The following is a 21,597-nucleotide window of genomic DNA, read 5'->3' on the forward strand; positions in this document are numbered from 1 at the left end:
TCATAATATTAACGATATCATATTTTTTTCATTATTTTAAAACTGCATACTTTCTTTGACTATTATAATATATAACAACATATATTTTTAAAAATACGTTAGCGACTTTAAAGCTTGAATATGTACAATGCGCACGTAATATACTGTTGTAGGCAGACGTGGAGAAATCAGAAGCCAAATTCGCATTATATGTGTGATAGGTATGTTTGATTTAATAAAATATATAGAGTATATAAAATAATCCTTATAATTAATTACATATTATATATATATATATATATATATATATATATATATATATATATATATATATATATATATATATATATATATATTTATATATATAGATTTTAAGGTTGTTTTCATAAAAGTATTAAAAAAATCTTTTTACTGACTTTTATTTTAGAATCTACTTCCTCGTTTCAATTGGTTGCGTTTCAATTCAGATACCCCCGCACTAAAGAGTTTGCTATAAGTCTTATCTTAGCCAGTATACGATATTTGCGTGCTTTAGTTAGTGGTGCTATTGGGAACACCGCCGTTTCTGCGATTGGTAAAAGGAAAATAATTTCCTGTGCTCTGATTGGCTACTAGAACTAACTCATCCAAAGATTGGGTAGTTCACAGTGACTGACTAAGTATTAACCAATGATAAAGCAGAAGGCGGTGGTTTAATACTCGGAGAACGCAGTTTCCAACTAAGGATATAGTATCGCAGACTCCCCCATCACCTACATCAGGTTCTAACACAGGTCCCTGATTAAAAACCGGTTTTAAAAATGAAAGATGTCCCGGGATATCTTGTTCTTCAGCAGAGCACGAGCGGCAGCCCAGAAATGGCGGCACATTGGCACGCGCTTGAAGATTTGTACAACAGAAAGTAAGGTTGCTGTTAGCCTTAGCCACATAACGACACAGGTGCATGATTTAGCAAGTCATCCTTTTTACCCCAACTGAATATCATACTAACATAAAATTAATCGGAATTCTTTAAATATATAACGAATTATATATAATTTGGCCATCCTTTACACATTATTATAATACTTTACATCACTATATAGACACTGTAAGTCATTTATCCATCAGTTGTATGTTTTTCATCTTTAGGGCCTCAATAACATTTGTGTCATCCTCACACAAGTTCTTTAAAGAAGCAGACAAGTGAAGGTGGAAGGTGAAAAGGATTTTTTAGAAATCAACTACTCACTGAAGAAGACCATTATTAACTGTTTGCTTCCAGTTTGGTTAAAACTCCTCAACCAGAGAGAAAACCTTATGGACTGCTAACTCTGGGTTTAGTTAGATGCCCTCTTGGTCGAGCTGGCACCTTTTCTGTTTGACCCAGGCTTTATTGTCACTGTTTCACAAGCATCACCCGCACACATCCACATCTGGCACAAACCTTGCATTTGATTCCATGTACTTCACATTGTCCTCTCAGGGACAACAAGCCTCACTTGGTGCTTCTGTTTAAAATCTTGCGCTGACCGCCTTTAAACATGACGTTCAAAGCGCTAGCCAGAGGTGGAAAGAGTGATAAACTTTTGTACTTAAGTAAAAGTACTGTTACTTTAGCTAACTTTTACTGAAGTTAAGTTACCCATATATAAATCTACTCAAGTAAAAAGTAGCGTAAAAGTTAGAGTTATTTATTTATTTTTTTACAGCGGGGGTATGGAGGATGGAACATCCTTGCATAATAAATCTGTTCCCTTTGTTGTGCTTGAAATCAAAGCGGTCGCTTTTATATGACCAGGGGTTTGCTTTATAAGAATTTGATGGCATTTCACTTTCGGCTGTGTCTGCATCACTGGCATCTGTTTTGTCCGTCTCCATCGTTCTTGTGAATTTACACCCATTGTTTGTTCTCTACACCCATCAATCAATCAGTGCAATGGTTTCTGGGGTGCAAATGTTTTCCTTCCCCGTTGTATTATTTTCATTTTCATTCATTTATTTTTTTTACTCAGTAGCGAATATGATTTAAAATGTAGTGAAGTACAATACAGTGGAAATTCGGATTACGAGTAACGCGGTTTACGAGTGTTCAGCAAGACGAGCAAAATTTTGTAATAATTTTTGACTTGAAAAATGAGCATTGTCTTGGTTTATGACTGAGTGTCATGTATCACGCATACACTTCTTGTTTTAACGCTGAGTGTCACGTGATCACAGCTGAGCCAAGGTTTTTCTCTCTCTTGCGCTGCAAAATTGTAGGTAATCATCTCCCCTGCTGGGTCTTAGTGCTCATCTAATCAACATCCGTGCACACGTGTACTGTTAACTATAACACTTTGACCACGGGTGTGTGTGAAACACTTTTTATTTTATTTTTGTAAGCGTCCTTGTACAGCGTGTGTATAAAGCAAAATCAAGGCTCAGTAGAGGGTAAAGATCCATTTTTTCTCTCCCTCTCTGTATCAGCCTGTTGTTTTTCATTTTACCTTACCTTACTTTACTGCTGTAAAGTAAAAACAAACAAACAAATCAACCGGTACATTACCTTTAAAAAGAATCGCGGTAAAGCAGAGTGTGTCTGGCACTGTGTGTGTGTAATGTGCGTGCGCGCACACACACAGCACCTGCGTGCATAAACAAAAAAACTTATCTGTCGGGATTTATTTTTACTTTTTTTTAATGGTAAAGTGCAGGTTAATTTTTTTATTTTTACTTTATATTTTGTATTAATCATTTTTATGTATTTATTTTTTGGGCTGTAGAATGAATAATTTGAGTTTCCATTATTTCTTATGGGAAAATTTAATTTGTTTTACGAGTGTTTTGTAATACGAGCCTGCTCCTGGAACGAATTATGCTCGTAATCCGAGGTTCCACTCTACTTTAAACAAAACATACTTAAGTAAAAGTAAAATTACAGATTTTTAAATCTACTTTAAAAAGTAGAAGTACACAAAAAAAACTACTCAATCACAGTAATGCGAGTAAATGTCATTTATTACTTTCCAAACTGGCGCTGGTTAAAGGTAGACTGTGAACACCCAGATTACAACCCTCCTGTACCGAACGGTATGAATAAGCATGCTGTCACTACGTATTTTCCTCACTTTGTTTCTAAATGTTGTATCATTTAAGAATTTGTCCCTGTTGAAATCTGTTGTTGTCGCTTGATTTGTTTACAGCATCTGATGAGGACTACAGTATTACTATTTAGGCTCTGATAAATAAAAACATATCCTGTAATTGATTAAATATATATATAAATAAATAAATAAACAACATATTTGGCCCTTTCATTTTTTTATTGTACTAACAATACCTGTGTTTATTAACTATTAGATTATGGCATCAGTTAACTCTGAAGTTGACGGAGTTTGTGAAAGATCCTTATTTTAAAACTGGAGACACTCTTATCCAGGTGAGACTGTGTTACCATGATGACCAGGTTTTTTAAAATTTATTTTATTTATTTATTATTGTATATATTTTTTATGCCTAAGCGGTATACTTTTGACTGCTTTTTCTTTAAAGCTCTATGAAAACTTTATCAGTGATTTTGAGCACAGGTAGGATGGCCATGCAGATAACTAATTTATTATTGCATGTAATTATTTTTATTAATAATTTATCACAATATTTATCTTCTATTATCAATCATTTCACTACTCTTGTTTGCTAAACAGCAATCTGTGTTTGATTTTTTTGCTTTGCTGTGTTTGCTTTTTATTGCGCTGATTTTTATTTGTATTGTATTTTTTTCTTAGAATAAACCCTCTCTCTCTGGTGGAAATTGTTCTCTTTGTTATCAGACAAATCACAGGTGGGTGTAAAGCACCTTTAAACAAGCCATTTGCTTTTTTATAATAAAAGTGAATATTTTTGTTGTTACTTTTCTAATCCTTTGTCTTATCCTGGCTAATCATATTACCATTAAGTCATGTGGCTCAATCATTTGGTGAACAGTTTCATGCAGTTACTTATGAGTGCGGGAGCATTAAGTCGGAGCCTAACGCAAATAAACAGTTCAATAAACCACCTAAAACAAGTGCAAGATAAATGTAAGGCAAATATTTCACATTTCTGTACAAAGCTTGAAATAGGGAATAACTAGAATTGACACCAGAACTAGGATTGTCTTCTGTCTGGGACTCATACATTTACAGTATATAAGGGGAAAAAAACCTTGAACACTTAAAAGGTTTTTGCATTGCTTTGTTTTAAACACAATACAGTGGGTACGGAAAGTATTCAGTCCCCCTTAAATTTTTCACTCTTTGTTATATTGCAGCCATTTTCTAAAATAATTTTTTTCCTTATTAATGTACACACAGCACCCCATATTGACAGAAAAACACAGAATTGTTGACATTTTTGCAGATTTATTTAAAAAGAAGAACTGAAATATCACATGGCCTAAGTATTCAAACCCTTTGTTGTGATACTCATATATTTAAGTCAGGTATTGTCCATTTCTTCTGATCATAAATGATGAATGATTTTAGCAAATGGCTGCAATATACAGTAACAAAGAGTGAAAAATTTAAGGGGGTCTGAATACTTTCCGTACCCACTGTATACAGGCCTCAGGATTGTACAATATAGAGTGTTATGTTGCTTTTTCAGCGCAACATAGGAAATATGAGGAAGTTAATTTTATTTAATTTTCACCTACCATATAAACATGTCTGAGCAAAAACATGTTTTTATGGTTGTTTCTAATTGCTTTTATGACCAAAGTTATTAAAATAAAACAAGCATTTTGTGAGTTCTGATTTTTTTTAAACCTTCCTATATTCCAATAGAGATTAAAAAAACAAGGTTTCAAAAAAAATTACAAATAAATTAATAGGTCACACATAAACACACATATGCTGTAAATTAACCTAATCAAAGTTAGGGTCATTTAATATAATTTCAAGTAGAAATCAAAGACATTGCGTGGTTAGATTTTAGAAGCATTATACATTTCCAGACTGCAAACAACAATTCAGTGTTCACCTTTGTGAGATAAAAATGGTAATAATAATAATCATAGTAATTATAATTATAATCATTGTCATAATTATATTAAGAATAATGATAACTGCATAATGAACTAACAATTGGAAAATTGATCACCCCAGACTGTGAGAAACAACACACCTGCACAGACATTTCTTCATGAATTATAGGGATGGGAATCACCAGGGGCCACTTGATATTATCATCATTCCCAGGTGCCAGTTTTATTTGTATTAAGGTTCTGTAAGACCTATGAAGAACAATTGTATAAATATCCATATGGAATATGGAATATGCAACATTTTACCACATCAAATGCAAACACATATAAAATATTATAAACCCTTCCAATAAGGTTGACCTTTGCATGGAATTGTTCACATGCATACACACTTAAGAAATGTGATTGTATTATCACAGATGTCTACAAAGTACTGATGCACCGGCTCCTACTTACTTACATTTACACTTCATTCTCAACAGACCCAACTGAGGCAATTACGTTTCTTGAGAAGACCAAAGAAAAAGTAAGTAACAGATTTATTAACGTCAAACAGAACAGCACTGATCTCATTTTATTTATCGTTTGCTGTAAATGTCTTCATGTTTGTGACAGGTAAAAAGCAGCGACGAAGCAGTAATCCTGTGCAAAACGGCTATAGGGTGTCTGAAATTAGAGATCAATGACCTTCCTGCGACAAAGGTATGTTATATCAAGCAGAGATGTTATATATTATCTTATAAATTAGATTTTCCGTACCTGCTAGATATCAGTGACATGATGCTCCGTGCATCAGTAACAATGAACTGAAGAATCATGTTTTTCGGACAAATCTCATCTAATTTTAAATAGCTAAAATTATGGTATCAGCACCTACTGTAGTTAAATTAAATCAAAGTGATATGGCTGGGTGATAGGATAATATCTTATCATGATTCTTAGATCTTGCTATGATAAAATATGTGAGGGATGTTCAAATCAGACTGGGATATGTGGTCCCAGTCACTCCCCCCCAGACACACATATTTCCCTAGAGGGCTCCCACATTAAGAATACTACTACCAGTCAGCACATTACTTGGCTGTAGAGCCGTGATTAATGTGAGAGCGCTATGTGTTTCCCATCACACCCTGCTGTGAGAGCTCGGCCAATCAGCTCTTTAAACCCCCAGCTGTGAGAGGCTGAAATTGCTTTGGGTCAAACAATATCAGTACATGATATAAGCTTGCCCAAAAATGTAATAAATAACATTTTCACATTTTTATAATTCGGCACTGGTTATTATTAAGCACATCTGTGTTTACCAGATCCATGCACCGCCCCCCTCCCCACACACACACACTTTTCTATAGATTATCTGAGATTCAGGAGAAATGCTGATAGTTAAATGTTATTTGAAGAGCTAGTGTTTTTGCAAATAAGAGCCTGAGGTTTCACACATTGATTCAGTGTTTCACTGTTTGCAGAAACTGATAGAGGAAGTGGAGGAGATGCTGAATAATTTGTCTGGTGTAACATCAGTCCACGGGCGTTTCTATGATTTATCCAGCAAGTACTATCGATTTGTGGGAAACCACGCGCTGTACTACAAGGATGCGCTGCGATATCTCGGCTGCGTAGACATCAAAGATTTATCTGGTTAGTCGTGTAATTATTGTTATATTGTGGAGCAAGGAAAAAAATGCAATCTGATCTTTGACATTAAATGGTATATGACCTTTATGTGGACACTTTCACCTTACAACGTTTTGGTTTTATGTTTATAGAGACGGAGAAACAGGAAAGAGCGTTTACACTGGGGCTCGCGGGACTGCTTGGCGAGGGAGTGTATAATTTTGGAGAACTCGTAAGTCCCTTGGGGATTCTCACCCCCTCTGTGAATGTTTAGTCTTGCTGCATTTTACAGTGATCAGTGTATAATGTATGTGGTTGTTTTATGTTTTTTTCTTCTTTTTTTTCAGCTGATGCACCCGGTGTTGGAGTCTTTAAGAAACACAGACAAGCAGTGGCTTATTGAAACGCTCTACGCCTTCAACAGTGGCAACGTCATCAAGTTTCAGGCTTTAAAATCGGCCTGGGGTCAGCAGGTCAGCATGTGTACACTGTCAACAACAACAACAAAAAGTACACTAGTTCCTAGTGTTGGTGTGTTCATGCTTTGTAAAAGTAACACAAAAAGGATCTTTTACATTACAGCCAGATCTTGCAGCTCATGAGGTCAAACTCATGCAAAAGATTCAGCTGCTCTGCGTAATGGAGGTGAATAGATTTTATGAAAAATCAGTTTTATAGATTTCAGTTTTAATATTACACAAAATAGGTTTCATTTGATTAATTTTTTTGTCTCTCCTAGATGACTTTTACACGGCCCACCAATAACAGACAGCTCTCATTCCAGGAAATTGCACAGAGCGCTCAAATCCAAGTCAACGAGGTGATCTTTGCTAACATAGCAAAATAGCTACATGCATGAATAGATTCAGAAATATTTGACTTATGTGGCTTTAGTCACAGTTATATTATTCATGTTCCTGAATTCCGAAGTAAAATTCAAGCAGCACTTTTAGGATGAACAGACTTATTTTTAGACATTTTACAATATAATGAAGAAAAATATTTAAGTCTAATTTACAGTTTACAGGTAGTCCCCAACTTAAAGACATTTGAGTTACAATTTTTCACAGGTACAAATGGACCACAGTTCTACTGTTTAAATCTTGTATAAAATATCTGAAGTCCGGTATATTGTACTGTATGTGTGGGGGTGCGGGAGAAATGAGTCGCCTTACCAGTTTCAATGAATCAGTCCATAACCACGATATTAGAAAATGGCTGTCCTGTAAAGCTGTCCTAATGGTAAATAATCCATGGTGATAAAGCGAATCACAAATATCATTTCCATACCGGATCGGTCGCGGCCCGGGTTAACAACGAGGAGATTTATGGATGCAGTGAGAGAGGACATGAAGTTAGTTGGTGTGAGAGAAGAGGATGCAAAGGATAGGGTTAGATGGAGGCAGATGATTCGCTGTGGCGACCCCTGAAAGGGAACAGCCGAAAGACAAAGAAGAAGATTGAATTAGAATTTAAGAATTATCAGAGAAATGGTCTTGCTGTTGAACTAAAGATGGCACAGCCATGCTGATGTTTAGAACGACTTAGAAGCAATTACAAAGGAGACAGTAATGTTTAAGATGACAACATTATCAAATGTGTTTTCTTGCTGAAAGTGCTACAGCGACTGGTTTTGTTTGTGGGTTTTGCTAGCTGCTCTATGCTCTTTCCAGTACTGCGAACAGAAACAACCTAATTTCACCCATGTTGGTGATACCTATTAGAACACTTGTGATGCAGAGTGATACAAGTATTTAAACATCCCAGTGCTGTTATGCTCTATTATAACAACTCAGGGAATACAGTGGAACCTTGGATTACAAGCATAATTTGCTCGTATTTCAAACACTCTTAAACCAAATCGAATTTTCCCATAAGAAATAACGTGAACCCAAAATATTCATTCCACAGCCCAAAAAAATAAAATACATAAAAATAATTTACACAAAATATAAAGTAAAAATAAAACAAATTAACATGAACTTTACCTTAAAAAAAACTAAAAATAAATCTCGACAGATAAGTGTTTCCATTTGTGCGCGCAGTGTGTGTGTTTGTGTGTGTGTGTGTGTGTGTGTGTGTGTGTCATCTTACACAGTTACCCTTCCTCCACTCTTTTTACACACACGCGCACACCCAACGGAAACACTTTTATCAGAAAAAATAAACAAGAAATCTTTCTAATGACACTTGAGTGAGCGACACACTAACGGAATCACTGCTGTAAAGTAAAAATAAAACAAATTACCCTGCACTTTACCTTTGAAAAAAATTGTGACACAACAGTGTTTCTGTGAAGAGCAGAGAGAAAGTGTGTGTGTGTATGTGTGTGTGTGTCTGCGAAGGCGGAAGTAGGAGGGATCTGTGTGGCTGGGTGTACAATGGCGCGTGCACACAGACACAAAGAGCAGGCTGATACAGAGAGAGAAAATGCATTTTTAACCTCTCTAATGACACTTGCTTTTGCTTTACATGCTCGTTGTACACACACGCATACAGACACAAAATAAAATAATGATTAATTAAGCATACACATGTGGTCACAGTGTTATATTTAACAGTATACACGTGCATAGATGTTGATTATACCAGCGAGAGTCGCCCGCTAAGACCCAGCAAGGGAGATGATTACCCACAATTTCGCAGCGCAAGAGAGAGAAAAACCGTTGGCTAAGTTGTGATCACGTGACGCTCGGCGTCATAACAAGAAGTGCATGCGTGAAACATGAAACTCTGTACTCGTAAACCAAGAATTGTTCGTTTTTCCAAGTCGAAATTTATTAAAAATCTTTGCTTATTTTGCAGAACACTCGCAAACCGCGTTATTCACAATCCAAGGTGTACCTGTAGCTCTCATTTAATCAGTATGCTCAGTCAGCACTGTTATATATTTCAGATTATGTTCAGCAAGTGTTTAGTAGTTTTTTCTATAACAGTATCTCGTCTGCTGTTTTTCTATGCGTATTTGAACTAGTTCACTCATTTTAATATATTGTTTTTTTTAATAAAGCTTACACGTGTTATTTTAATAATTTCTATATAAATAGATTATTTAATCTAGAAATAATGATTTAATAATGAAAAATTTTTGATATTTGATGATATATATATATTTTTTTTTACATCTGTAGAAGTTTTTAGTGTCAGTGCTTTGTAACATAAGTGCAAAGTGCACTGTAACTCTGCTTCATATTAAGTACCATAACACCAGCTTGTCAATAATGATTTTCCTATAATAGTGTTTATGCCTTGTTGAATGTCGGTGTGTTTTGTTCATGAATGCAGGTGGAGCTGCTCATAATGAAAGCACTCTCTGTTGGATTAATCAAAGGAAGCATTGATGAAGTGGATCAGACTGTTCAGATGACATGGGTTCAGCCAAGAGTACTCGATTTACACCAGGTATTACACCAATTTATTTTTTAGCATTTGTCATCAGCATGTAATGTTTTCTTTACACTCTATGACCAAAAGTATGTGGACACCTGACTATTACACTCATATGGTTCCATTCCAAAAACACGGGCATTAGAATAACCTCTATTTCTCTAAGAAGACTGGGATTCTGCTCGATTTTAGAGCATGTGTGTGGGGATCAGTGTTCATTCAGCCACAAGAACATTAGTTAAGACAAGCAGTGATGTCAAGTGAGAAGTTGTGGTGCAGTGATGGCATTGCAGTTCATCTCAGAGGTGTTCAGTGGGGTAATTCGTGTGCATCCATCTTTGTGACAACAGCTTGGAAAAGTATTGCATATGGGTGTGATGATACGGGGTCCATAAACTTTTGGCAATATAGGTTATATAAAAAGCTGATTTTTATGTCTCTCAGATTAAGGGCATGAACGAACGGCTGGACACGTGGTGTAAAGACGTAAAGAACATGGCGGTGTTAGTGGAGCAGCAAGCCCAGGACATTCTCACTTAACACAACGTACCAATCCTCTCAACACTCATCATACAACTATTCCTTTATTATGTGTTTATACTTTACACTGGCATTCAGGACTTTTACTTTCCACACCTAATGTTAGCAGATATTTTCTATTAGGTTCCAAGCTGTTTGAGCTTTATGTATGTATGTATTTACAGTATGTATGTATGTATGTATGTATGTATGTGTGTATGTGTGTGTGTGTATATATATATTTATCATTCCTGAAAATGCAATTATTTACACTATTTCCAGAGAAAGAAATATTTAATTTCAAGTAAATGTATGTACAATGCACATTAACAAAATTCCTTCTGTACTCAGAAATAGTCTTGTGAATTAAAGCATCATAAACAATGTCGAGGTTAAGAATTTCATATATAATATTGCTTAAAATACAGTATATCTATTTATTCTGTTTGACACATTTTAAATTACTGACAAAAAAAGTAATTAAACCTGCATATGCATACATAAGTCATAGGTCTTGTACGTATGTGCTGTGCATAATTTAAACCTTGTCTAGCACAGGGTAGTATTTCCATATAGTGATTAAAATAATTTGTTGTCCATGGCTGTGCAAGTCAAGATAATTCTCATTCTGCTACTATACTATTCTGTATTACATGGTTTAAAAAAGGAATTAAAATTACTAATTAGGCTGACTGGGATTTGATATACAGATGGTTAACAAATTAAAGAAAAAGCACAGATGTTATACAATGGGGGGCATATACTTATTTTCCTGGTATGGTTTGGCATGCATTTCTGCAAATCAACACTGTTTTCGGTTTGATCACCTTGATTTTTTTAATGAATCCTCTCTTTCCTGATTGCCATGGTTTATTCCAAAATGACGGACAGTTGACCACTTGTGAGATTTTGAAAAAACTGAGTTCATTACTCCAGAGGCATGCACAATCTACATCAGGGGGTTCTTGTGATTGATGATGGCATGACAGCTTATTAACACTCAATGTTGATTTGTCTTTCAATTTGTAACCTCCCTGTCAAACATATACCCTGAAGGTTTGTGTATGGTTTTTATTTCAGTTTCACTTAATCTGAAACATGGATAAAACACATTATTCAGGTTTTATAAATTTCTAAGTAGCATTATTATAAATCCTGCATGTTTCTATACTAGGAACATAGTGTAGTTGTATAATGCAGACAAATGTAGCAGTAAAATTACCCCATCAAAGTTACTAAATCACTAATCTGTGTTTTATCTTTTAGATTGATGATACCTACTATTTACAGTATATGCTGATTGATTGCCTAATCCAAAATGATGTGCAACAAAATAATATAATGATAAATGAACTTTATTGCCCTTAAATATACAATCAAATCCAAAATATTTGGCACTTGAAAATATGAATAAATCTATTGTCCAAAATAAGCGGAACACAATTAAATTCTTTGTAAAAAAAAAAAAAAAACTTCGTAAGATGATTTCCACCTCCCCACTGACAGAATTGTTTTGTATTTGAAATAATTTAAAGTAAAAAGGAATTATTAATGTAGTTTTTTTTCTCGATTTTACTCAAAAATTAAACTGCATACAGTACATAGAATTTTTATTTTATTTATAAATTTATAAATTTTATTTATTTTATCCAGGGAAGACTTAAATTCGAAATATGAATTATGTGGGTGTTTTGAAAGCAGTCTTCTGCAGGGAAAATAGATATTACATGTGTACATTTTAAGGTTTAGTCAGAGGACTAAACGCTGAACGCTACCATACAGTAGTTTTTGGTTACACTTGTCATCCTTCCAAGAACAATAATGTGTTGGTATTCATTTAAAATATATTAAATATTATATAAAAATAAAACAATGTTATCTTCCAGTGTTTAAGCTTAAAATATTCCTAATTGCACAAGTTTTTGCACACTATTTGGCGACCTAAAATAAACAAATACATTTGCAAGGATAATATTTGAGGATTGTAAAAAGATTTTGCTTTTGCTGCAAGACTTGCAGTACACTTCCTATTTTCTATTTGTGCTAGTTTAAAACTGTTTTTTTTTTTGTTTTTTTGTAGCTTAGTAAATTCAAGATGGATCTGTTGTCAATAATGTTGTCAAGGTGAAACTGGCCTTGTTGGTCAGTCGATGTGACCTTTTGTGTTAGGTTTGCCTCTCTGACCTCTGGGGACGTTTGCAGTTGCAGTTTGTTTTTTCCTGCAAAAATAAATTAGATTTAAATGAAGCGTTGCTAGGTTACAGTAATAAAAGATAATAGGTCTGGAGCACTGTATTTTGCACATTTTCTTGCTGTTTTTAATGTCACCTTGTTGCATTTGCTTTCGATTTATAATCAAAATATTATAAGTATACTGTATGGACAAACCAATAAATGACTTTTTTATTCTTTTTTTTTCACCATTTTTCTTTACCAAATAGTCTATTCTTGTGCCAATCAAAAATTTTCCTTATAAAATTCCAATTTAATTAGGTTTTTACATCACTTAAATTATTAAGCAAAAATATTTGAACAAATACACAACTCAAAAAAGTTGATTTCATGAAGTTAAAAATATACAAGTTAAATGCCTTTTGTAAAAATTAATGTGCTTAAATAAATTCAAAGAAATGAAATAACATTAACGTACAATCCTTGTTATATAGTCTTAAGTGAAAATATGACTTTTAAATTTTAAAAATGTTTAAAATTCTTAGTAAATAAACATTCTGGTTGTTACCAGATACTGCAAGCTTCTCAGCCTCTTTCCCTTTAAGAGCAAGGACAAGAGGAGCATCGGTGGGGGAGGGGTATCGGCTGGGGTGGAACAGTCCAGTAATGAGCACATTCTGAGCATCATATGGCTTAAGACAATATAACATCCGTTTCTTTATATGTCTCTATAACCCCCCCACCCCGCCCACAAATAAAGAAAAAAAAAGAGACGGGGGCGTTGGATTGGAAAGGGATCAGCATCACTCGGACGTTCTTATCTTTTTTGAATCACAGTCTTCCAGGGAAGGAGCTTCACATCCACATCGCAGCAGGAGCAGAGAGAGAGAGAGAGAGAGGAGGAGGAGAGAGAGAGAAGCAGAAGCAACGGGAGAAATGCTGTGCAAGATAGGTCTGGATAGGTGCATGAAAGATGAAATACTGCATTTTAGTATTTAAAGCATGATCTAGAACTGAGGCCTTCCTTTCTTCTATAGGCTCCTAATATACTGTTGCCATCACTGGTGCGGCGCATTAGTGGTGGTGGTGGTGGTGGTGGTGGTGGTGAGAGGGGTGCGATGTAATGTCTGGTTGAGCATATCAATGGTGCTGTTGCTGCTGTGTGGATCTGTGTGATTGTGGGGGGGGGAGAAAAACAGGCCTTGTTTGCCTCCACGCAGGGAAAGCAGAGCACCGACGCGAGCCTCTGCCCGGCGGGGCCGTGTGGAGAGAGACAGAGAAGTACACCATCTGCATGCCCATGGGAAGAAGCAGGCGTAATAAAGGCATCCATTACCACAGGCCCAGTACAGACAGCGAGGAGCTTTAACATTGGGATAAGAGCCTGATTAGTTGTGTTGCATATATATTTTTTTTAATACCTTTTCCATTTTTTCTTGACAGAATTTTTTATCTCCCTGGCAAGATTCGAGACACGGGAAGGGAAGCTGCTTTAGCATTATTGTTCATCCTGGTCTTCCTTGCTCGTTTCGTGCTTTTCTAACATTCTGAGGATTTGCCAAAACCTGTTTCATGCATGTCCACTGGAGGCAGGTTTGACTTTGATGATGGGGGGTCGTACTGTGGAGGGTGGGAGCAGGGCAAGGCTCACGGCCGAGGGGTCTGCACTGGGCCCCAGGGCCAGGGGGAATATGCAGGGGCCTGGAGCCATGGATTTGAGGTTCTTGGAGTCTACACCTGGCCCAGTGGGAACAGTTATAAAGGAACCTGGGCGCAGGGGAAAAGGCACGGTATCGGCGTGGAGACCAAAGGCAAATGGGAATACAAGGGGGAGTGGACGCAGGGATTCAAGGGGCGCTACGGGAGGTTGGAAAGCATCGGCAGCGGAGCATGTTATGAAGGGACCTGGAGTAATGGCTTACAGGATGGTTATGGGTCTGAGAAATACTCTGATGGAGGTGAGAAAAATAAATGCTACTCTTATTTATGGTTTATTTAGCCCAAAGTTGTTTCAGATGTTTTAACTCATATTCATGTGTACTGTATATGTTTCTAGGCGTGTCATTTTCATATGACTGCATGCTGAGTAAGATAGTGGGTGGGTGGGTGTTGGTGTTCATATATATATATAAGCATGCATGTGTGTGTAACATAGTACAAATCTGCTCTTGCCAATTATGTAACACTGCAGTCTAAATGGTTATCTGATTTCCTAATGCAAAAAAATGCTCATTTTCTTCAGTGTGTCATTATATATTTAGAAGAACACAAATGATAATGCTGATGTTTGAAGTGGTCTATGACCACTCCACCATCTCATCCTATTTCTCCAGCCCCATCCACACCACACACGCCTCTGTACAGTCAATCACCATGGAAACCAAAAGGCAGCAGGTCATTGGGTCACCAGAGACTCCAGTGTTCTGAAACCTGATTGGACGAGCTGCCATTTTCGTGATTCACTCCCTCGTGGGCCACAGCTTCCGTTTATACGTGAATGTGGAAAATAGTAACTACATTTAGGATTACATTAGGGCAGGCATGGGATAGACTGTAAAAATGTACTCACTGTGCTTACATGACAGTAAAATCCATACAGTTACATCTTTTATGGTGCTGGTCTTGTTTATTTATGTACACTTAAATTATTGACACAATCCATATAAAATAAAGGATGCATTTTTGGTGAAGGAATATTACATTAGTGTATTTATTGTTTATTTAGGGACTCACTGTGAATATCAGATATGCTGTTTTAGAGTGTAACCAGCTGTTTTGGGTGTAGCCACGCTTTTGTTACAGCACCATGGACAGCTTCTGGGTTAAAATCATGCTAAACAAGAATTCAGTCTTTTAATTGGCCGCCACGTAACATTTACTTATTCATTTATTTAAAAGCAAAAAAAAAAAAGCAAAACAAATAAAAAAACAATATGGACAAATTCACAACAAGGTTTATGACTATGCCTTGTTCTAGCTCCTCAACTGTATATCTACACGAATTAGCTGCATTAAAGTTGTAGTAATTTTCACATTATTAATGATAAAAATAAACCAACCAATGGTATTCGTTATATGTTTATTAGAATTACATATATTAATTAGTGTGATAAGTTCTTAAAGATAAGCAACAATAACAAATAAAGAATGATTAAATACTGATTCAAGTCATTTAAGCCTGATATACAGTACTGTACCATTTAATGATAATTTAATACACATCTAAACAATTTTAGTCATTAAGTACTAAATATTATGTTATTTCACTGATGCCACTTATTTATTGTTTTGTTTTATTTTGTTTTTATTAATATGGAGAAATCTTCCATATCATCATCATCATCATCATCCCATTAATTTGTAAGGTTCATGATTTGGCTTTGTTCCAGCTTCTTAACTAAGTGAATTAGTTTTAAAACTGTAAGGGTATATGTTTAGTAGAAGCAGAGGGAGTATAAATAACTCATGCTAAAAAGTACAAAATATAATTTAATGATTATTTAAAACGCACAATAAAAATATCGAGCAACTACTATGAATTATATTCTTATTTCATTGTCTGCACTTTTTAATAGATTTTTTATTAATCGGTTTAATTTTGAGAAATCCACACCACTAATTTCTAAGGTTCTCCAGCTTTTCAATTATAAATGATCTATATAAATGAGTTACTTTACAAAAATCATAATTTTCAAATCAATATAAGAAATGTAAACCAACCAGTGGTGTATGGCAGGTGTTTATTAGAAGTTAATGTTTTGTTAAATGAATTACATATTAATTTACTACCTGCCTTTTTGCACTTATTGACTGTTTTTAAGAAATCAATATGCAGAAATCCACACTGTTGTTTTGTAAGATTTTACCTTGTTGAAGCTTCTCAACTGACTGAATTAGTCAATTATCTACAGCTGCTATAATTATTTATTAAGAACAATTTTTAAGAAAGTGCACAATACTGCTTATTTTAAAAGGCCAGTACACCATTTATTAAATATACAGTACATGTAGACAATATTTTAACAGATATGTTACTACTATGACTATTGTTCACCACTAATTTTCTGTGAAGCTTCTGCATCTGTCAGATCTGTCGAATGAGCTAAATATTGTGATAAAAAAAAATTAAGAGTGAATATTTAAGAGGAAATGGGGATTTAATCAATTTAGAAAAGATCGGAATCTGTGTTTTTGGGAAAAAGGAAAACATTGTACTATGATGTGTACTGTATATGGAAAATGAAGCATTTAAAGATAATTGGGTATATAGGCAAACAAGTTGCAAATATACCATATTTTTAATGTCGTATGTTTGATATTTTCTATTATGTTTTTTTCTGAAAGGTACCTACCAGGGACAGTGGTTGAGTGGCATGCGACACGGCTATGGGGTGCGTCAGAGTGTGCCTTATGGCATGGCCGCTGTCATCTTCTCCCCTCTGCGTACCTCCATAAACTCACTTCGCTCTGAACACAGTGAGGGAGCGCCAACACCTGATGATGGCTCTGCTGTGAGCGGAGTGGCTGGAAGCCCCGTGGGCCGTGGTGGCTTCGTGCTGTGTGCCCAAAGTGATGCTGACCGGCAACGGAAGAGGAAAGGGCGTTTCCGGCAGTCCATCTTGAGTGGCTTAAAATTACGCCGTTCTGAGTCCAAAAGCTCTCTGGCCAGCCAGCTAAGCAAACAGAGCTCATTCTGCAGTGAGGCAGGCATGAGCACGGTCAGTTCAGCTGCGTCCGACATCAACTCTAACGTCAGCATCGGGGATGGTGAGACAGGAGCCAGTGTAGATGCAACAGTCACCGAGACATACCTGGGGGAATGGAGGAATGACATGCGAACAGGTTGGGGGGTCAGTCATCGCTCGGATGGGCTCCGCTATGAGGGTGAATGGTTTGGGAACAAGCGGCATGGTTATGGATGCACCACCTTCCCTGATGGAACAAAAGAGGAAGGCAAATACAAGCAGAATGTTCTGGTGAGTGGCAAGAGGAAGAACATAATACCACTGCGCACCAGCAAAATTCGGGAGAAAGTTGACCGCGCTGTTGAAGCTGCTGAAAAGGCTGCAGAAATCGCTAAACAGAAGGCAGAGATTGCATTGTCTAGGTATGTACTCAGTGGGCTTAAACTTATCATGTTTTATCCTTAGCCCTTAATCAAAGATCTGTTAAGAGTAAACATTTTGACTGTGGAATTTGTATAGTTTTGACCAGACAGAGATTTTAAACTACTTGCAAATGGAGTTAAATATTGTGCTGAATAAAACCTTTCTTAATGCCCCGTGATGCAGAACGAGCCATGCACGAGGAAAAGCTGAGGCAGCTGAGGGAGTTGCACAGAGGGCCCTGGAGGAGTGTCGTCTGGCCCGGGTTATTGCCAAAGAACTCTCCCCTACCTTCCATCATTATGGAAATGGTCAGTAAACAGAAAGGTCCCATTAATACATTAAAATCTTTTCTGATGCACCATTGTATTACTAACAAAATGTAATTGCCAACCAACAGGACTGGAATGCCAGAGACCAAAGCGTCAAGACAGGAAAGAAAAAGAGGTGGAAGTGATCTCAACTGGAACGGATAGCCCAGAGCTCTGTACACCTGACACAACTCCTCCAGCCCAGACCCCAGACCTGAGTCCTGTCCTGAGCAAGCCTCCATCACCTCCATGTACCCCACCATCTCACCGTGCCAGAAGCACCTGCTTCATGCGTCAGAGTGCTGTGGATGAACAGGGAGGAGCAGAGATTCAGGTTCTGATTGAAGGAAGAGGCATGGACAATGGAAGAGGTGGAGCACACAGTTGGACTGCAGACATGTATCCCAACCGACGAGGAAGCAAAGGAGACAGTAGCCGTTCTACTACACCATCCCTACTGGAGGAGGAGATTGGCCACATCAATGGACATGAGCAAAACTCCTCAACACATCACACATGGGAGAATGGCTCTTCCAATCACAAGCCCATTGAGCACATCTCTTCAGAAAAGGGATGGGATCACATACCATCCAATCAAAAGTCCTGGAAGCATGCATCCTCGAATCACAAGTCCAGGGAATACACAATCTCCAAACATAGGGAATGGGAGCATATTCCATCAAGTCACAACTCTATGGACCACAACTCTTCCAAGATCAAACCTCAAGTGCACACATACTCCAATCACAAGGCCTCGGGTCATAATTTGTCTAATCACAAAACCCATGAGCATTCTTCCTCCAATCACAAACCAAAGGAGTACATTTCCACACATGCAAAAACGCAAGACCGTGCATCCTCCAATTACAACACTAGAGAGCATGTAACTTCCTATCGCAAATCACATGAGCATGTCCACTCCAATCACAAACCAAATCAGACCTTTATCAATCATACAGCTGGTGAATCCAGTCTGAATGACTATCAGCCACTAGAACAGGGAGCCAAGAGCTCCAGTCATGGATGGACTGTTGAGAACTCTTCCCAGTGGATCCCCTGCCACTCACAGCTGCCCGAGAAAGACAAGGAAAAGCTGGATGACTACCGGGTGGAAATGAGGTTCCAGCCCCTTGACTCGCAGCACCACATTGGCTCAGGCATGGAATGTCCAAGTCTTCAAGGGCACAATCCACAGACGCTACGCCAGCGGAATCATGACGGAAAAGAGTGGAGTCTAGCAGCCAGGGAAGAATCCATGGACTCTGTGCAGATGCTGGACAGCCTGAATGTTGGGGTGGATTTGGAGGAATGGCCGTTGCACAGGGATGTCACCCTCTCTCCCCCTTTAACATCCTCTCCAATCACTCTAGAAAATGACGGAGAACATCTGAACCTGGTCAAAACAAACTCAGTAAGTATGGCTATATTAAAAAAGAATGGAAAGTGGTAAAAATTTATATTCCTTTCGCAAGTGTGCATTTGCACAAAAGGGCTTGGATAGATGTGTTACTGGAACTAGCACTTGCAACTGTATTATACTGAGTCATCATTGATAAGATCATTTTTCTGATGTCAATCCTGATGAGTCATTTATTGTCAAATAATAATGTTCTTCTTTTTTCTTCTTTTTCTTTCCACAGGGCTCCAGCTCTGTCCTGGTGGTCATGGTGATTTTACTCAACATTGGTGTAGCCATTTTATTCATTCATTTCTTTATTTAAACACAATGGCCTAGAGAATGTTAATAACAGCACTTACTATTATGAAAAAGTAAGATATGCACATGCTGCACACTTAGCATCACTTCTTTATGTAAGGAACCCAGAATTTACATTAGTCAAGCCCATGTACACTGGAAAAACACCATGTAACTTGTAAGTTTAGTTTGGTTCCATTAATGATATATTTCCATTTTTATCCACTAGGTATCTTTGCTTACTTTTTTCTTTCTCCATAATAAAGGCCCAGTAACAGTATTATTTAGGATTAAAAGTATTGCACATATTTAGGTTTTCAATATACAATATTGCCTGATATAATTTGTCATGTCTTTCCGCTCGTTAACAAAGTTATTTATTTTCCTTTCGAGTGCACATCTGGCCTGATTTTTGTTTTCCGAACATTATGATTGTATAGCTTAGTGAGATGATCTTGTGGTCTTATGTACAAAGATGTTCTAGCGCATGTGAGGTGGTCAAGGCACACGGCACTGATATGTATCTAGTCAGTTCAAGACTCACACACCCCTTCGAATATCCCAGGGTACTGCCCTACAGGACCGCTGCAACCACTTATCAATTCATCCATTGAACATCTCACACATCCAGACTCACACTTTGTAAGTCAGAGGAAACGGCTATCTTAAAGGGCTTCATCATGATATGTTTTCATCCGAATCCAAAGTCACAAGTGTGTAGTGATTGGGCTAGCCCTGTGACGTTCTTCCTCCCTTCTCTAGTACAAACCCCTTTGGCACCATCACTGAATGTCAGCACAATTCAGCCCATTGCTTTGTTTGTTTTACTTCACACCAAACCTCTATGTACACTACTATGCCAAACATGCATCGTACTTCCTGTATGACCTGAACCACAACAGAGGTACATCGATGGTTGAGTATTCTGGCTCATGCTTTGTAAAGTTTGAGACTGTTACCTTTTGACCACTGCTTTCAATATATATGAATATTATATATATATATATCTTCTATATTATTGATGAGTTAGTATCTTTTAACTGTTTGCAAGATATCATTGATAATGCTGAGTGCCTTTTTTTAATTGAAGAAAAAAAAAAAATCATCCCAGCAAGCAGGCTATGTACAAAGTGACGACATATCCAGAAGTCGCGTAAGGAGGCATGGAACCATCTGTCTCTCTTTCTCTCTCTACTCACCTTTGAACTGAATGGGTTGGCTTTAGAACACTGAGCCCGTGGAAATTTTTACAGCATGTTTGTTGGCCTGTATTCTTCTGCTGTTATTCTGTGTGATTTTTCTGCCTGTCTCTCTCTGTCCAGCAACTTTAGGTGACAATAGGGACTGAAAGCAGTGTAAAAAAAAATGCCAGCTTGTTTCTCAGTGGGACCTGACTGAAATCATCTCAATTAATGAATGATAAAACTGCTACTGTATATTTTATACTACTTATCCAGTGACATCATCATGTTGTGGAATCATTGCATGCCCGAGCATGCTCTTTCTTACGCAATGATTTATGAGATGTTTCCAAGTTATGTGGAAAAATTAATAAAATGTTTGAGGTTATGATATTTTCTACGGTTTTCCCTACAAAAAAAAAAAAGAACAAGTAACATGCATGAATGTAAGAAGGGAAGCAAGAAAGTAAATTTTGTGGTCAGCATCCAAAAAGGCCATTTATTCCTGAGAGTCTGATGCTAATCTGATACTGACATTATCTGAATAAGAGAACATGATTTGTCCATGATTCTACTGCTTAGTCACATTAAAAGAAAAAGTCCAGGGTTTCCCATTGCTGTCTCACATTCCAGTCAGATGCTGAGTTGC

At 36.9% G+C, this 21,597-nt stretch overlaps 2 protein-coding genes across 3 annotated transcripts; both read left to right on the forward strand.

Moving 5' to 3' along the window:
- Positions 1 to 693: 693 nt before the first annotated feature.
- On the forward strand, positions 694 to 11,915 carry LOC128542556 (26S proteasome non-ATPase regulatory subunit 13-like). The gene is made up of 13 exons (XM_053512468.1): positions 694 to 880; positions 3,301 to 3,379; positions 3,493 to 3,527; positions 3,726 to 3,781; positions 5,446 to 5,489; positions 5,579 to 5,665; positions 6,430 to 6,601; positions 6,730 to 6,809; positions 6,925 to 7,050; positions 7,160 to 7,222; positions 7,317 to 7,397; positions 9,863 to 9,979; positions 10,409 to 11,915. The coding sequence occupies exons 1-13, from the start codon at positions 780 to 782 to the stop codon at positions 10,502 to 10,504; spliced, it is 1,137 nt and encodes a 378-aa protein (XP_053368443.1). The 5' UTR covers positions 694 to 779; the 3' UTR covers positions 10,505 to 11,915.
- Positions 11,916 to 13,421: 1,506 nt separating this feature from the next.
- jph3a (junctophilin 3a) lies at positions 13,422 to 21,326 on the forward strand. Of its 2 annotated transcripts, XM_053512577.1 has the most exons (6): positions 13,422 to 13,607; positions 14,099 to 14,613; positions 17,000 to 17,762; positions 17,947 to 18,071; positions 18,161 to 19,482; positions 19,712 to 21,326. In XM_053512577.1, the coding sequence occupies exons 2-6, from the start codon at positions 14,232 to 14,234 to the stop codon at positions 19,790 to 19,792; spliced, it is 2,673 nt and encodes an 890-aa protein (XP_053368552.1). In that variant the 5' UTR covers positions 13,422 to 13,607; positions 14,099 to 14,231; the 3' UTR covers positions 19,793 to 21,326. The 2 variants fall into 2 exon arrangements, with proteins under 2 accessions (XP_053368552.1, XP_053368551.1); XM_053512576.1 differs by having other exon boundaries at positions 13,422 to 14,613.
- Positions 21,327 to 21,597: the final 271 nt, after the last annotated feature.

This window comes from Clarias gariepinus, chromosome 15 (genome assembly GCF_024256425.1).
Source record: "Clarias gariepinus isolate MV-2021 ecotype Netherlands chromosome 15, CGAR_prim_01v2, whole genome shotgun sequence".
NCBI classification, from domain to species: domain Eukaryota; kingdom Metazoa; phylum Chordata; class Actinopteri; order Siluriformes; family Clariidae; genus Clarias; species Clarias gariepinus.

Coding starts and splice junctions, on each gene's coding strand:
- LOC128542556 (XM_053512468.1), top strand. CDS start 780: ATGAAAGATGTCCCGGGATATCTTGTTCTTCAGCAGAGCACGAGCGGC. Junction 5,666..6,429: donor ATGACCTTCCTGCGACAAAG/GTATGTTATATC, acceptor CACTGTTTGCAG/AAACTGATAGAGGAAGTGGA. Junction 7,398..9,862: donor CTCAAATCCAAGTCAACGAG/GTGATCTTTGCT, acceptor TCATGAATGCAG/GTGGAGCTGCTCATAATGAA.
- jph3a (XM_053512576.1), top strand. CDS start 14,232: ATGTCCACTGGAGGCAGGTTTGACTTTGATGATGGGGGGTCGTACTGT. Junction 17,763..17,946: donor GCAGAGATTGCATTGTCTAG/GTATGTACTCAG, acceptor CCCGTGATGCAG/AACGAGCCATGCACGAGGAA. Junction 18,072..18,160: donor CTTCCATCATTATGGAAATG/GTCAGTAAACAG, acceptor GCCAACCAACAG/GACTGGAATGCCAGAGACCA.